The 16,130-nt window shown below is 50.6% G+C and overlaps 1 protein-coding gene across 4 annotated transcripts in view; it reads right to left on the reverse strand.

Annotated features, from left to right (window-relative positions):
* TAOK2 (TAO kinase 2) overlaps positions 1-16,130 on the reverse strand; it is a 42,511-nt gene that overhangs the window by 9,889 nt on the left and 16,492 nt on the right. For 3 of the 4 annotated variants that reach the window (XM_048517219.1, XM_048517218.1, XM_048517220.1), the window contains exons 7-17: positions 15,386-15,499; positions 14,974-15,065; positions 14,756-14,849; positions 14,116-14,197; positions 12,884-13,051; positions 12,564-12,776; positions 10,489-10,617; positions 8,770-9,006; positions 8,537-8,665; positions 6,919-7,122; positions 856-5,802 (exon numbers count right to left, since the gene is read on the reverse strand). In XM_048517219.1, coding sequence (XP_048373176.1) covers positions 3,658-5,802; positions 6,919-7,122; positions 8,537-8,665; positions 8,770-9,006; positions 10,489-10,617; positions 12,564-12,776; positions 12,884-13,051; positions 14,116-14,197; positions 14,756-14,849; positions 14,974-15,065; positions 15,386-15,499 — 3,607 coding nt within the window. In that variant the 3' untranslated portion in view covers positions 856-3,657. Of the gene's footprint in view, positions 1-855; positions 5,803-6,918; positions 7,123-8,536; positions 8,666-8,769; positions 9,007-10,488; positions 10,618-12,563; positions 12,777-12,883; positions 13,052-14,115; positions 14,198-14,755; positions 14,850-14,973; positions 15,066-15,385; positions 15,500-16,130 lie in introns of those variants that run through there. The other variant, XM_048517221.1, reaches the window with a different exon arrangement.

A 16,130-nucleotide genomic window follows, 5' to 3' on the forward strand; every position in this document is an offset into this window, starting at 1 on the left:
TCCAAGTTTATTTGTCTCCTGGTGGATTTAGGGGTCAGGTTATACACGTGTGTGTGTGTGTGTGTGTGTGTGTGAGTGTGCTAAAACTATCCCTCGGTTTTGAAAACATAAGGAAAGGGGGAAAAGTCAAATTAAGCACAGATGCCCTGAAGCCCACTGATTTAAAGTAAACAGGCAGGTTTTCAACCTTCCTAATGCCGCAACCCTTTAATACAGTTCCTCATGTTGTGGTGACCCCCAACCATAAAAATTATTTGTGTCTCAGTTCCTAAGACCATCGGAAATGTGTGTTTTCCGATGGTCTTAGGCGACCCCTGTGAAAGGGGTCGCAACCACAGGTTGAGAACCGCTGCTTTAAATGGTTTTATGAACACCCTAGCCTTCATGAGTGCAGAATGCTGTAACGGAGGACTTCTTCAAACTCTTCAGAAAGCCAAGTAACACTGAAGGCAAGCAGCTGGATTTGAACGCAGCAATTACTAACAAGATTTCCCGGGTATAAGCTTCTGAGAGTCGAAGCTCTCTCCGTCAGAAACCAAAAGAGCCTTGATTCTCAAAAGTTTATACCCTCAAAATCCTGTTGATCTTTTAAATGCTGCCGGACTCAAATCCGGCTGTTCTATTGCAGACCAATACGGCTACCCTCTGAACTATTTTCGCTGAAAGCAGATAGAGGAGTAAATATGTAACAACTCCATTTAGGTTCTGACAGGCAGAGTCTAAACAGTTTAAACTTGTGGGACAGGGTGTGAAAACAGACTCGTAGCCCAGCTCCTAAGCTTAAAGTGCCCCCCTTTTATTAAAAATGTAAGAAAAAAAACCAAATCAAACTCAAAACTCAGAATACAGCAGTGGTGAGTTGTGGTGCAGAATTTCTTTCTTTTATTATTTTTTGCTCTTCAAAATTTTTTCACATGCATCCACAAACAGGGAAGGGAGAAATAAATTAACCACAGATAAAACACCTGCCCCCCTCAAAATGGGAGAAATAAATTAAAAAAATATTCAATAGAATTTTTTTTAAAATGCAAGGAAGATAAGCAAAACCATAACTAAAAATGTGGGGTGAGGGGAAAGGCGGGGATACAAATATACTATTAAATGGACAAAACAGAATCAATGCTGAAAACAAATTTGGCCAAAGAGGAATGCTAAAAAAAAAAGTCCACAGGTAAACAAAACTGGAATAAAAGACCACAGGTGAACCAAAAAAGGGAGAAATGTAACAATGTGCCAAACGCACAAATGACTCTAAAATCTAGAAGCACAGTAAACATAACGGATGAAAAAGTGGAATTAAAACTAATGGGATAGGCTCAGAATGGTGTTTAAAAAAAAAAAAAAAAGAGGTGGAAACACTTGTTGGACTGATAAAAGCCGTGAAAATGAACAGAAATACAAATGGAAACAAACCAAAAAATAAATCAGCCACCAGAAATGTAGAAAATAACTCCCAAGTGATTTGACCATACAGTTTAGGGTCTTCCAAGGCATTTAAATGACACAAAATTAGTAAGAAGGGAAGCGAAGCAAAACCAAACCAAACCCCCTTTGTTATGTTTGTCAATCTCAGGGGACTTGAAATAAGCAGGCAAGTCGGCTGAGAAATGTTCTTCAAGGTCAAGGCGCCCAATTGGTGCAAAAAGGAAAAATTAGCAACTTTTATGCCAATTTATTAGTGCATTAGTTGTAGATTAGATAGGAAATAGAAGCTAATGTTCTTTAAAAAAAATAAAAGGAAGTCCAGTAACGACTGGCAACGCCTTTATCGGCAGGACTACAATCGGCATAAGAATGCACGAGTCCTCGGGGTTACACAGAACACTTCAACACAACTGCTGATCAAATTAAAGGGGAAGGCATTTGATCATGGGCTGCAAAGCAGACAGCTGTTGCAGCTGCCATCCCAGACGTGTTAGGAACCCCCTAAAAAACCCAAGCTGTAAAGTATGGAGACAATCTAAATTTTCGGTTGTCTAAATACCTCCCTCACTGCAGTTTCAATACTTTGCAATTCTAGCAGATGAAGTCTCCAGACATGCAAAGTATTAGTAGTCCAGGCACAGAGGTAGTAATATTTTGGATTTTTCAAAAATGGCTGAAACAAGTTTATTTTAAAACATGAACTAAAGAGCCAGCATGCGACCATGCTTCCATAGAAGTTAATCCACTGTAAGGTATCTTACAGATTTTCTGACATGAACGTCCCCAAACCAGGGGACAGCCGCCTCAAAAAAAATGTGCCTTTCCCCTGCATGCAGTATTTGCAAGTTTGTGATCTTCAATCACACACGCACAAAAAAAACACTAATTTGCCCAGCATTCTTTAAAGCGAGCGACTGCATATTTAGTGGATTTCTCCCATTTTCAGTCAAATTGTAAAATCATACATCACAATGTTTGCTTCCCTTCCACAATTTTTTAAATATAAAATTTACAAAAAAAGTCACAAACATACACAAACACAAAGTCAGCTTGAAATATATACATTCAAGGCAAAACAAAAAAAAATATGAAGCCAAAGGGAAATTACAAATAGGGTGGAAATGATAAATATATATATTTATAAAATGGTGAAATATATATATATATGGGAACGGCGAAAGAATCACCTAGAACTGTTAACCCCTTAGGAGCTGGGAGGAGTCTGAGTTCTTTAAACACAAACACCCTGCTAGTCTTATAAATTTCCGAACCGACAGAAATGAGGGTTGAGAGTTAGCGTTGCGTAGAAAGGGAGAGGTAGATTTAGGTGGGATTCAGGTGTTGACCGTTCAAAGACAGGTGGTAATGAATGGAAACTCTGATATAATTTGATGACTGTGCTTTAAGCCCTAACACCCTCACCTACCTTCCATAAGTTTTGGGGGGTTTGCTACATTAGGCAAGAATTGAGAAAAGAGATCCCTACCCCGTTCAATGTAGGATTAAAATGGAACTGGCAGCACCTTATGTTTTTTAATGGGATTGTTGCAAGACAGGAGTGTTGAGCAAACCTGCAGTGCCCCCCCCCCCCAAGGCCCCACAGCCAAGAACTTTAGTGGGGGGAACGGCTTCAGGCCCATCTACAGATAATGGCGGAGGATGTGCGTCTCTGATCCTGGTTTCAAGGGCCCCCAGCTCCTTTCAGTTCCATGAACATCTCTGAAACTCTTCCCCACCCACCCCCACACATCAGACCCATTCATTTTAAGGGGGCAGAAACACAGCCCACTCACCCACACCAGCAGCTCCGAAGGGCGTCAGGTGATTCTTTCCTCGTTAGGATAATGAACACACAACAACGCCTCACCCCACCCTCCATCTATAAGGAAACAAGGAGCCTGCAAGTTTCCCCTCCGCCCCCCAACAAAAAAAAAAGCCCTTCCCCTCCCTCAAGTACTTCCCTACCCCAGGTGGGGGCCCTGGGATCCTTGGTATCAAGGCATCCATTAACCTTCCCTTTGTGGTTTGACTCTTTCTGATCGCCAACCTCCTGCCAACACTGCACGCTACGTGAAAAGAAGCGACTTTCAGAGTAAAACTGATTGGCTCTGCCCCTGCGCAAAGGACCAGGGTGCCACCGGAACGGGCCAAAGGGTGTTTTTCACAGTTTTAGAATAAGATTCACCATGTCTCAGCACAGCTGCCCTCTCTGAGCACACAACCAGGGGACACTTATCTCCAGGGCTTCCGGACATGTGCTGCCTGGCCGCCCCCACGACTCCTCCTGCTGATCTGCCGGGCCGCCCCCACCGAACGCCCTCTCGTCTTGGCCGCCTGCACTGCCAGGCGAGGGATGCGGCTGGGCTTCTCCTCACGCAAGACGTGCAGCCCCTTCAGGCAGCGCAGGGCCGCCGGGGGCAAGTGGGCGCAAATCACCACAACTAGAAGCTTGTTGAGACTAGAGACTGGCTTGGCCAGGAGGGCAACGGCCTTGCGGTGCCAAGGAAGCGGAGGGGGGCCTTGGCGGGACAGCACGGGGATGCGGCTGCGGAAGCCGCCTTTGTTGGTCTTGGGGAAGAGGCGGAACAGGCCCTGTTCGCTGACCAGCCCCACGTGCTGGAGGATGCGGAAAGCTGGGCGAGGCAGACGCAGGAGCAGGAGGAGCCAAAAGCGCCGGGCGCGGCGGGGGAATCCTCCCAGGCTGCGCCTTGCCATTGCCCCCGACAGGTAGAGGGGCAGGAACAGCCACGGAGAGGCTAAAAGGTAGGAAGCCAGGAGGATGACGGGCACATAGAGGCGCCCCCTGTTGGCACTCAGCCCCACCACACCTACCGCTCCGGCAATTTTGGCCAGAAGCAGAAAGGAGGTTCCTGAGAGGAGGAAGATGGAGTGCAGGAGAGTGTAGGTGACCCCTAGGCCCACCACTGCTCCTTCGAGAGCAAGGAGGATATCCTGGCACCCTCCACCCTGGGCCCACAGAGCAGCTAGGAGCAGGAGGAGGGTCGGGGCACAAGGGTAGGCAGAGAGCAACAATGCCAAGGCCACGCAGAGGAAATGAGGCAAAGCGGCTGCCACTGGGGAGGGGACAGGGCGGGCTTTGCTGGTGCTCTGCTGGTGACAAGTATCTTCCGGGGCTGGGCAGCCATCGCCAGGGCCTCGCAGAGCACCCTCTTCCAGGATGGAAGACAAGGAATGAGGGTACGGGAGATCCTCGCATCTGAATGGATCTAGCTTATCAGCCTCTTGACCATCAGGCTTGGAAACATCTGGGCGCCCCTGGGCTGTCGTCAGAAACTCGGAACCCTCTCCATATTGGTCCAGCGCTCCAAGAAATGTTGGGTTTAGTTCTAGATCCACAGCTCCCTCTCCGTATAGCTCTAGCTGCTTCAGGCTTGCTCCACCGAAACCTAGAACCTGGCCTTCTCCACTACTGGGATCTAGAACTTCACTGTCTGCCCCGTCGAGCCCAAGACACCTCTGCCTCAGTTCCACAACTGCAGCCTTCTGACTATCTGGAATGACACCTGCCAGGCACTGCCAGTCTGGCTCTACCTCTCCAGAACACCTGGAACCCGACGCCAAAATCGCCATGCTCTGCTCATCCAGCTCTAGACCCCTCTTTTGCAACCAGTTCGGTTCAAAACATTCGGCTTCCAGCTCTACGTCATCCTCATCGAGTCCATATTCTGGAGCCGCACGCTCGAGAGAGTCTTGCTTTGGCTCCAGGATCCCGGTTTCAAAGTGACACCTCCTTAAAAGATCTGGAAGTGTTACCCTTGAGTCTACAACATCCTCACTACCCTCAGCTGGCTCCAGAACCTCTCTAACATGTCTGCACTGACTCAGGGCATCGTAACGTGGGCTGCCTGGCTCCGGAAGAGTGGCTTCGTGTCCTCTTGGGTCTAGGTGCCCACTGTGCACGAATTCAGATGCTGCATCCGCCAGGGGTTTTTGATCCCCGGGCTCATAACCATCTGGATGTGGCCCACCCAGTTGTTCCTGCACAGACTCTAAACCTCCAGCCTCACATCTGTCCATTTCTATGACCCTCGGGGGCCCCTGCCCTGGCTCCAGCACCCCCACATCCTGCCCTTCGGGGCAGCACAGGCAGCAAGGCGGCATGTAGGTAGCACCTACTTTGAGGCTCTTGGGCTGCTGCCGGACCTCCATGGCATGTTTCTGGCGGAGCTCCTGCTCTCGGCGCTTATTGTACTCCAGCTGATTGGAGAGCTCCGTTTGGTGCTGCAGGCGGGTGAGTTCCGTGCGGGTGCGCTGCACAGTGTGCAGGTGGCGGAATTCCAGCTCTTGGGTTGACTCGTGCTGGCGCAGCAGCATGGCGCATTCCAGATCCTTCTGCGTCTGCTTTTTGTTCAGCTCCTGAAAAAGAAAAGCAGAAGAAGTGTCAGAATGAAGAAGAAGAAGAAGAACAACAACAACAACAAGAACAAGAAGAACAACAACAAGAACAAGAACAAGAAGAACAAGAAGAGGAAGAGGAGGAATAATAGTTTGGATTTAAATTCCCCCTTTCTCTACTGTAAGGAAACTCAAAGGGGTTTACAATTCCCCCCCCCCCCACAAAAACATCCTGTGAGGTGGGTGGAGCTGAGAGAGCTCCAAACAGCTGTGACTAGCCCAAGGTCCCCCAGCTGGCATGTGTTGGAGCGCACAAGCTAATCTAGTTCACCAGATAAGCCTCTGCCACTCAGGTAGAGGAGTGGGGAATCAAACCCGGTTCTCCAGATTAGAGTGCACCTGCTCTTAACCACTGAACCACGCTGGCTCTCATGAAGGCTTCCCTCTCCAGCTTCAAGAACCCAGTTATCCTCTTGGTGTGGCCTAAACGCTTCTAATGGATACATTTTTCTTACTGGTCTGAGAATAACCCCACTACTGCTACGCTTTGCTGTCCCAGTGTCAGGGGCTGTCCGTTCTGCAATTCTGTGTTGCGAGCATTCCCCGACTCCACCACCGTCACCCAAAACGTGGCTGCTGGTTCCAGTTCTTCTGGGGCCACTGAGTTCCCGACACAGAACCGCCAAAGATGGAAATCACATAATGTGGAATGCCTGGGTCAGTACCTCCAACTCCCTCTCCCCAGCTCTGACCGTTCAGCCACATCCTAGCATCCTCCTACGCCACTGGGAGCAGCAGTGGCGTAGGAGATTAAGAGCTCATGTATCTAATCTGGAGGAACCGGGTTTGATTCCCAGCTGTGCCGCCTGAGCTGTGGAGGCTTATCTGGGGAATTCAGATTAGTTTGTGCACTCCCACACATGCCAGCTGGGTGACCTTGGGCTAGTCACAGCTTCTCAGAGCTCTCTCAGCCCCACCTACCTCACAGGGTGTTTGTTGTGAGGGGGGAAGGGCAAGGAGATTGTAAGCCCCTTTGAGTCTCCTGCAGGAGAGAAAGGGGGGATATAAATCCAAACTCTTCTTCTTCTTTAGCACAGTCCTCTGCCCTACATGAGGCCCTGGCTATCAAGCCCCTACCTCTCGCAGCAGGTCTTGGTCCAGGTTGTGGCGGGCGAGCAGCATCTTGCGCTTGTACTGACGGCACTGCAGCTCGAAGTACTGCCTCTGGCGGCGCAGGAGGTTGGCTTCCTCCTCAGCCTGGTAATGCTGCATGTTCTCCTTCTGCCTCAGCAGCCATTCCTGCTTCTCCCGCTTGGGGGTGCTCTGGTTCTCCTGCAGCTCCTGGGACACAAAGGAGAATGTAAAGGTCTGGTGGGTGCGGCTGGGAATCATCAAGAACCAAGCCGGAGCCCCGGACACTCGGACTAAGAACACTTCAGCCAAGGATGGAAGAAGAGAATAGCATTAGCCATACTTAGGCAGCGCTTGTAGCATTCCTGCAAAGCACGCCCGTTGCCCTATTTTGCACTAACAGTTACCTCATTTTAACTGTTAACACGTTATTGCTTCTATTCATAATATGCTACATAAAATTACAAGAAAAGGTATAACGTTTGCTACTAATTCCCTCTTAGCGACATGACCTGCAACAAGTAGTAAGCTGTTTTCCCTAAAATCAGAGGATCATTACTATTAAATAGTTTTACCATGCAAACTTTGGGAGACGCTTTACCCATGATTGATGATAATAGAGCTTTCCTCTGTGAATTGGCTTCTATTCTTTATTCCAGAGGTGTCCAACTCTGGTGCTTCAGATGTTCATGGACTACAATTCCCATCAGCCCCTGCTGGCATGGCCACTTGGCCAATACTGGCGCCACTTGGCCATGCCAGCGTGGGCTGATGGGAACTGTAGTCCATGAACATCTGAAGCGCCAGAGTTGGCCACCCCTGTTTTATTCATTTAATATGGAGTTAGGAAGCGACGGAGGCTCTGTTAGACACCTTTACCAGCCCCCGTCCCCTTCAAAAAAAACCTACCACAAAGAACATGAGCGCTTCCTTGCAGGGAAATAACTCAACAGGCAAGTTATAGCTTGAGGGGGCAAGAGGAACACTCAGCAAAAGACTATGTTCCCTAACATAGGATTTTATTAAGCAGTAGCTGGAGGGGGGGGGGGGCGGTAGGAGACAGAAGATGCTGAATATTCTCCTGTTCTTTGCAAGAAAAAAAATGTACAGCTCCCTGAAGGTTGTACGAGTGCTAAACTTGCTCCAGAATGAGCCATTTTAACATCAAAGCAGCACGGCAGACTGCGAGCAAAGAGGATCAAGGCAAGCCTGCGTTAAAAGACTTTCAGCCTGTTGGGAAAATGCAAGGGCAAGATACAAGGATGGGGCAAAAGGGAGGCTGCCAAAAGGAAACCTCCGAATCACAGAATCAACCAGTCGAGCTCGCCGCCTCCCTGGGAAGCTGATTCCTCTGCCGAGCTACTCGCGCTCCGGAAACATTTCCGTTTCTAACCCTATTCCCCCAAATCTCCTGCCCCCGATTCCTCACTTTTGGACCCCACATCTCTTCTGAGGAGCTCACGCGGGGTAGGGGGTTCTGCCACTCCCTCTCCCCGCAACTCTTAAAGACAGGTGGAGCAGAGGGAATGGCTGATCCACGACGATCACCCAGTGGGCTTCATGGCTCAGGCAAGCATCCCGGCCAGGGCCAACAGGCTGGCTACGAACACCAGGCAGGTTCTACCTCTTTGAGCTGCTCCTTGCGTAGCTTATACTGGCGCTTCTGCGACTCCAGCAAGTTGCCCAGCTCCTTTTTCTGCTGCCCCAAGATGTGCTGCTGGAATTTCTTCTCCTCGGTCAGGGCTGCCTTTGCCTGCAGAAAAGGACAAGGGGCCCGCAGAGAAAGGACAGGGGTCAGGGCCCCGCTGCGCCCAGGCCAGACCGGCTCCTCCAGTCCCGGCCCCTCCCACACCTCACCTCCTTCTCAAAAATAGCCTGGTGCTTCTTGGCCAGTTTCTCAGCCTCGGCGGAGAAGTTGCTGCGATGGGCCTCCAGCTCCTTGTCGAGGCGCAGCTGGTGCTCGTCCAGCTCGGCCCGCAGCTTGTTCTCCAGCGCCAGCAGCTGCTTCTGATGCTGCCGCCGCATCCGCTTGTAGCCGCTCATCTGGTCGCGCAGCGCGGAGTCCTGCTCGTGCTCCTGGATCTGGCGGGTCACCTGAAACGAAGAAGAGTGCTGGGTTGGTATCCTCCCTTTCTCTCTTGTAAGGAGACTCAAAGGGGCTTACTATCTCCTTTCCCTCCCCACCTCACAACAAACACCCTGGGAGCTAGGTGGGGCTGAGAGGGCTCTGAAGAACTGTGACTAGCCCAAGGTCACTCAGCTGGCCTCTCTCTCTCTCTTAACTTCTGCAGCCCTTATTACATCTATGGGCCTCCCTGTCTCCCTCTCGAGAGGAGCTTTTTAGATTGTCTGGACATTGTATTTTGCACGCTGTGTTTTAAATGGTTTTAATTATTTAATGTTTGGAGCCCTTATTTATATTGGATTTAGATTTAGATTTATGAGGGTGCTCTATTTGTTAAGTTATGTATGTTTGTCTATGCTGTACACCGCCCAGAGCCCTTTGGGGGGGTGGGCGGTATAAAAGTTAAACAAACAAACAAATAAGAAATGATGCTGTTGTTGTTGTTGTTGTTGTTGTGTTGGAGTGCACAAGCTAATCTGGTTCATCTGATAAGCCCCCAGAGCGCAAGTGGAAGAGCGGAGACCCAAACCCGGATCTCCAGATTAGACTGTACCTGCCCTTAACTACTACACCACGCTAGCTCTCCGGGAATTTCCCAACTTGCATCCATTCTGAGAGTCAGCTGGATCAAGCCAGGTGTTCTTTTTATGAAAAAGGGAGGGAGGGAGGGAGGGAGGGAGGGAGGGAGGGGGCATGGCTCCATGGCAGAGCTTCTGCTCGGTATGCGAAAGGGCAGCCCCGGGTTCAATTCCCAGCATCTCCAGTGTAAAAAAATAACCAGGTCACAGGTGACATCTACCTGAGACCCTGGAGGGCCACAGAGAGTTTCAGTAAAACAATACTGACTGTGCCACAGAGAGAAACACACCTGACCATGAGACGCCCCCAAAGATGCCAGCCACAGATGCCGGCAAACCACTGTGAGCTAAAACTACCAGACCACAGCCACACGGCCTGGGAAAACCACAATATTCAATACTGGCTTTGGTGGACCAATGCATTGATTTAAAGCACGTGTCTGTGTTGTGAGTGTGTGTGTGTGGGGAGGAGGGGGGTCTTGGATCATTAAAAATGGCTGTGCTGGAGATCATAAAGCCTGCATAGACAAAGGCCGCATGGCACGGGGCTGTAATAAGGACGGGAATTGGAATGGACTTTGCAAAAAAGATGGCAGGATCCAACCAACAATTTTCTATTATTTTCCATGCTCAGAGTAAATGTCACTTCTTATATCCTGTAATCTCCAACCTGCAACAGCAAAGGACAGCTTCACTCTTAACGTCCCACTTGTGTTTCTCAGAAAAGGGAAGGCCCCAGGGTGTGTCTAAATTATCTTTATTTATTGGGAGTCATGTCTTGCAGTCCCTGAAGCCATCAGACGGCAACAAGGTTGGGCCTGGGCAACAAAGACTGAACCTGGTTCTGTTGAGGCAGTAGGGAACTCCACTCACCAAGGAAGCCGTCCGAATGGTAGCAAAATGGTCTCTGTTGCGGCAGTAGGCGCGGCGTCGGGCAGCTGACGACGAACTCTGGGGCTCCATCTCAGGCTGGTACGGGTCATCATACAGGTTGTCATGACCCTGAACGACACCAGAAAGGAATAAGCAGCAGCAAACGTTGGCTTCCGACCTGATGTTTAGAAAGGCTAGCCGACTGGACAGCCAAGGGAAAGGGCAACTGCCGTCATGCGGAGTATCCCAGGCTGAAGATTTAAGCAAACCAGATTGCTGGGCAAAGCCACTTGGACTTGTTAGGGACAGGAATGCGGATCCCAGGACTTAGGAAGTGAAAGGTTCCAGTGGAATACTGGGCACCACAGCAAGGTGTTGGGAATGGGCTGGAAAGGATCCAGGGGACGGGTGCAAGGATGATGGAGGGACCAGGTATGGCCTAGACCAGTGATGGCAAACCTTTTTGAGACTGAGTGCCCAAATTGTAACCCAAACCCCACTTATTTATTGCAAAGTGTCAACCTGACAATTTAACCTGAATGCTGAGGTTTTAGTTTAGAAAAAACCGGTTGGCTCCCTCTTCCTCCGCCCCACCCGTTCGAGCAGAGGCCAGCCTGCTCTAGCCATCAAGTCCTGCGCACACCGCTCTGTGCCTCTCTAGCATCTCTGCCTCCTCTGTGCACCCCCCCCCCCTCGGGCAGCAGCCGCCCGGAGCACAGGAATCAGGCCTGCCAGCCGAGTCCTCCCTGCCCACCACGGTGCGCGCACATCGTGCTCAGTGGCCAGGCCAGCCTAGATGTGTGTGTGTGTGTGTGGGGATTTTTCACCCCCCACATGACAACATCTGTGTGTGCGTGCCCACAGAGAGGGCTCTGAGTGCCACCTCCGGCACCCGTGCCATAGGTTCGCCACCACTGGCCTAGACAGAAACATGAAGAGGAGGCAGGAAAGAGAGATGCTGACAGTTTTCAAGTACTTAAAAAAAGCATTGCCAGGAAGAAAACAATCCTCCACTTTGTCTCAAAGGAAGATATAAATAGCAGATCTCTATAACCCAAATCTGTATTCCTAGAATTTAAAACTGGGGGGAGGGGGGGGAGCAAAGAGAAATATTTCCCAGGGCAGGCGTAGTTCAGGAAATGAGCCACCCAGCAGCAGATTTCAAGAACTGCCCTGGAATGCTTTAGCTCAGGGGGCAGGGAGGTTGCCTCAGTTGGCTCGTGGGCCCGATAAACCCTCTCAGGGGTTTCTGATCCGGGCTGGGGAGCCTAATAAGAGGTTGCTAGCTAAGACGGTGCCCTCCCCACCCCTGCGCTGATCTAGGCTGGTGAGCCTGCTGGAGGCTCCCCAGCTGAAACAGCCACTCCTCCCCCTAGGCCCGGCCCAACCAAGTCACATTGATGTCATATCTGGCCCTTGTCACAAATTAGTTTGGTACTCCTGCATTAGCTACATGAAATTCTGCTTAGGGGTATATATGAACGGACAATGTTACCTGCCAGGTTCTAAACAAGTTTCATCACCCACTTTCTGCTCTTCCCACAACCAATCACAATTATACCCCACCTTTCTCTCCTGTTAGGAGACTCAAGGGGGCTGACAAACTCCTTTCCCTTCCTCTTGCTCTAACTCACAATGCCAAGCTTTGGGTTTCCTTAGCCAAGCCACATGAAAGAAGAGGACTTCTGCCTGCCAATTCTGGGAAGATCTACCTAAAAGTCTCATCTGCGGCAACGTTTCCAGCAATTCGTAACTGGGGGATTTGCAAAAAGGGCAAAAGGATGAATTCTTAATCGTAGACTCGTAGAGTTGGAAGAGACCCCAAAGGGCCATCAAGTCCAACCCCCTGCAACGCAGGAACACCCAATCAAAGCGCTCCTGACAGGTGGCCACCCAGCCTCTTCCTCCCAACCTGCTCCCAGAAAAGTATCCCATTGCTTAAGTGGACTAATCGGGTCTTCTGTTATAGCTGAAGCATAAGAGGTCACAGTCCGCACCCAGGTGCTCTTACTCGAAGGCCCCACCCACTACCCTCCACCCAGCATCGCCTTGTGGAAGCCACAGCAGCCCCATACCGGGAGACGATGGATAACAGAGCTGTTGGAGGTGACCGTGTGCTCGCCTTCCTGCATCATGGCGATCTCCGCTCCGTCGTCGTCATCGGAGGCGTCGGCCAGGCTGTTGACACTACTGCTCTGGCTACTGGCACTGATTGACATGCTGGGCACCGAATGGCTGCTCTCCATGCTGTTGATGGTGCCTGTCCGGTGGAGAAATTGCTCCACCTCCTACAGGGAGGAGATAAGAGAGACTGGAATTACTGTCCACAATGGGCCAGAAAGGGGCCTCTTTCTTGGCAAGGCATGGCCAGGTGGGATAAGACATCGGTCCTCACCTCCTCCTCTTCCGGGGCCTCCGCGTTGGGACCGTTCTGTGCTTCCTGGAAAAGGATTTTCTTCATTTTGCGGTACTGCAGGTTGTCCAGCTCCCTCACGGCATCCTTGGTTCTCTGGATCAGATCCATGATAACAGTCTGGGGCCGTTCCCGCAAGAGGAAGCGATGCTGTGGGGCAATGGAAGCAGGAGGTTGGAGGAGCGATTGGGTGAAAAACCTTCAAGGGGAATCGTTCACAGATCCTGTAATTCTGCCACCAGACTAGTCTTGGTTCCCCAGTGAGTTGCACTAAGACACGGGGCGAATGTTCACCCAACTTGGGGAGGGGAATCAAAAATGAAAGGAACTGAAAAATACTTGGGAACACAGGGCCACCAATCAAAAGTCTTGATTTTCCCCTCCGTGTACTTAATTCTTTTGCCTAGTGGTGGAAAGTGCTGTCAAGTCACAGCTGACCTAGGCAACCATGCAGGGGTTTCCAAGCAAGGAAACCCATTGGCCCAATCACACAGGCACAGCTGGGCAGGATGAAGAAGAATTTGGATTCTCACAATACTAGAACCAGGGGGCATTCATTGAAAATGCTGGGGGGAAGAATTAGGACCAATAAAAGGAAACACTTCTTCACGCAACGTGTGATTGGTGTTTGGAATATGCTGCCACAGGAGGTGGTGATGGCCACTAACCTGGATAGCTTTAAAAAGGCCTTGGACAGATTTATGGAGGAGAAGTCGATCTATGGCTACCAATCTTGATCCTCCTTGATCTCAGATTGCAAATGCCTTAGCAGACCAGGTGCTCAGGAGCAGCAGCAGTAAAAGGCCATTGCTTTCACATCCTGCACGTGAGCTCCCAAAGGCACCTGGTGGGCCACTGCGAGTAGCAGAGTGCTGGACTAGATGGACTCTGGTCTGATCCAGCAGGCTAGTTCTTATGTTGGATTTATACCCCACCTTTCTCTCCTGTTAAGGAGACTCAAGGTGGCTTACAAACTGCTTTCCCTTCCTCTCCCCACAACAGATACCTTGTGAGGAAGGTGGGGCTGAGAGAGTTATGAGAGGACTGTAACTAGCCCAAGGTCACCCAGCAGGAATGCAGGAGTGTGGAAACACATCTGGCTCACCAGATAAGTCTCCGCCACTCAGGGGGAGGAGTGGGGAATCAAACCCGGTTCTCCAGATTAGAATCCACCTGCTCTTAAGCACTACACCACACTGGCTCTCCAATACTACCTTAAGCAGCACGTCAGAGGTTGGGCGGTCCTGGGGAATCTTCTGCAGGCACGAATCCACAAAGTTCCGGAAATATTCAGACCTGGAAGGAGCAACAGAAGACAGTTTGTGCTGCTTCTCTTGAAATTCCAATCTCTAATTCTTTTCTTCCTGCTCCCTCGTGTTTCAAATTCATCAAACCCTCATTCCACAGATAATTTTCCGCCTTCATGGAATACCCCCAGTGGTGGGATCCAAAAATTTTGGTAACAGGTTCCCATGGTGGTGGGATTCAAACTGTGGTGTAGCGCCAATGGGGCTGGGCGTGGCACGATGGGGGCGTGGCCGGGCATTCCGGGGGCGGGGCATTCCTGGGTGGGGCTGTGGCAAGGACACAGCCGCTGCGCCGGTCCTTGGGCGGGAAACGAATGCACGCAGGCGCAGGCTGCCACGCACGCTGGTGCACCTCCTGCTAGACTGCTTCAAGTTCTGCGCGCTACTGCTGAGAGGAGGGGTGTAACTAAGGCAAAAATCACGTGGCACAATCACCAATTAGTAACCCCCTCTCGGCACACACAAATAATTAGTAACCTACTCTCGGGAACCTGTGAGAACCTGCTGGATCCCACCCCTGAATACCCCTATCCAAGGATTGCTTTACCAGTGGCTGGACTGGAGCAGCGGAGAGTCATTCTGGGCGATGTGGTATAAGGCACTCATAGCATTCATGTTAAAGAGGGGGGGCTTCCGCTCCGCTAGGAAGAGAGGAAAACCGGCATCAGTGCTAGATTACCCCTCCGTCCTCAGGTGACTCCAAGCTCGGGAAGGGAGCTCCCCAAACAGGCCCCCACCTCTACCCCCCAGACACCCGTCCCATACCGAGTTCGATGCACGTGATGCCGAGTGACCAGACATCCACCTTGCCGTCATACTGCCCCTCATCCATGGCTAGGATCACCTCGGGAGCCATCCTGGAAAGAGCCCAGAGGAAAACGGCGTGAGGCCCTTAAGCACCTGCATCCTCCCATCCCATCCCTCCTCTCTAAAAGTTAATGCCTTTCCTCCAAGAATGCCTCTGTTCTCGCCAAAGAACCTTTTCACTTGGTCCCTGACGAGTTAACCTTCTCTAAATTCTTCCTGCAGTTCAAGCAACTGGAGCGTTACAGATTTGTGTCCACCTGTCCTTCCCACCATTCTCTTTCTGCCACAGTTTAACTTAATATTAACCTACCAGACAAAGATCCCTGCCTGGCTTCCCAGGCTATTGCAAATCCCAGTCCCCTCCACTCACCAGTACGGGGTGCCAACGAAAGAGTTAGCAGGAGCAATGATGGAAGCAGAGCCAAAGTCCCCCAGCTTCACCTGCCCTGGCTCAGTCAGCAGGATATTCCCAGCTTTCACATCTCTGCAAAAGACAGACCGGCTCTTAAAAACTGTGTTTGAGGGGGAAAGATCAGCCGCCGGAGACTGAAAGAGAGGCAGGCAACAAGACGACCCTAACCCTAACCCAGTGATGGCGAACCTTTTTGAGACCGAGTGCCCAAACTGCAACCCAAAACCCACTTATTTATCACAAAGTGCCAACACGGCAATTTAACCTGAATACTGAGGTTTTAGTTAAGAAAAAACGGTTGGCTCTGAGGCGTGCGTTACTCGGGAGTAAGCATGGTGGTAGTTTTGGCTTTGCTTTGAAGCAACCGTGCAACTCTTCGAACGGGTGAATCACAACCCTAGGAGGGTTTACTCAGAAGCAAGCCCCATTGCCAGCAACCGAGCTTACTCCCAGGTAAAGGATCGTGCTTTAGTTCTCTGAATGAAAATCAGTGGGGTTTAACAGTGCTTAACAGGATTACCTATACTGCTTCCACAAAACTAGGTCTTAGGTTTAAGAAGAGAAGAAGATTTTGGATTTATATCCCCCCTTTCTCTCCTGTAGGAGACTCAAAGGGGCTTACAATCTCCTTGCCCTTCCCCTCTCACAACAAACACCCTGTGAGGTAGGTGGGGCTGAGAGAGCTCCGAGAAGCTGTGACTAG

This window comes from Sphaerodactylus townsendi, linkage group LG15 (genome assembly GCF_021028975.2).
Source record: "Sphaerodactylus townsendi isolate TG3544 linkage group LG15, MPM_Stown_v2.3, whole genome shotgun sequence".
In the NCBI taxonomy this organism is placed as follows: Eukaryota; Metazoa; Chordata; class Lepidosauria; order Squamata; family Sphaerodactylidae; genus Sphaerodactylus; species Sphaerodactylus townsendi.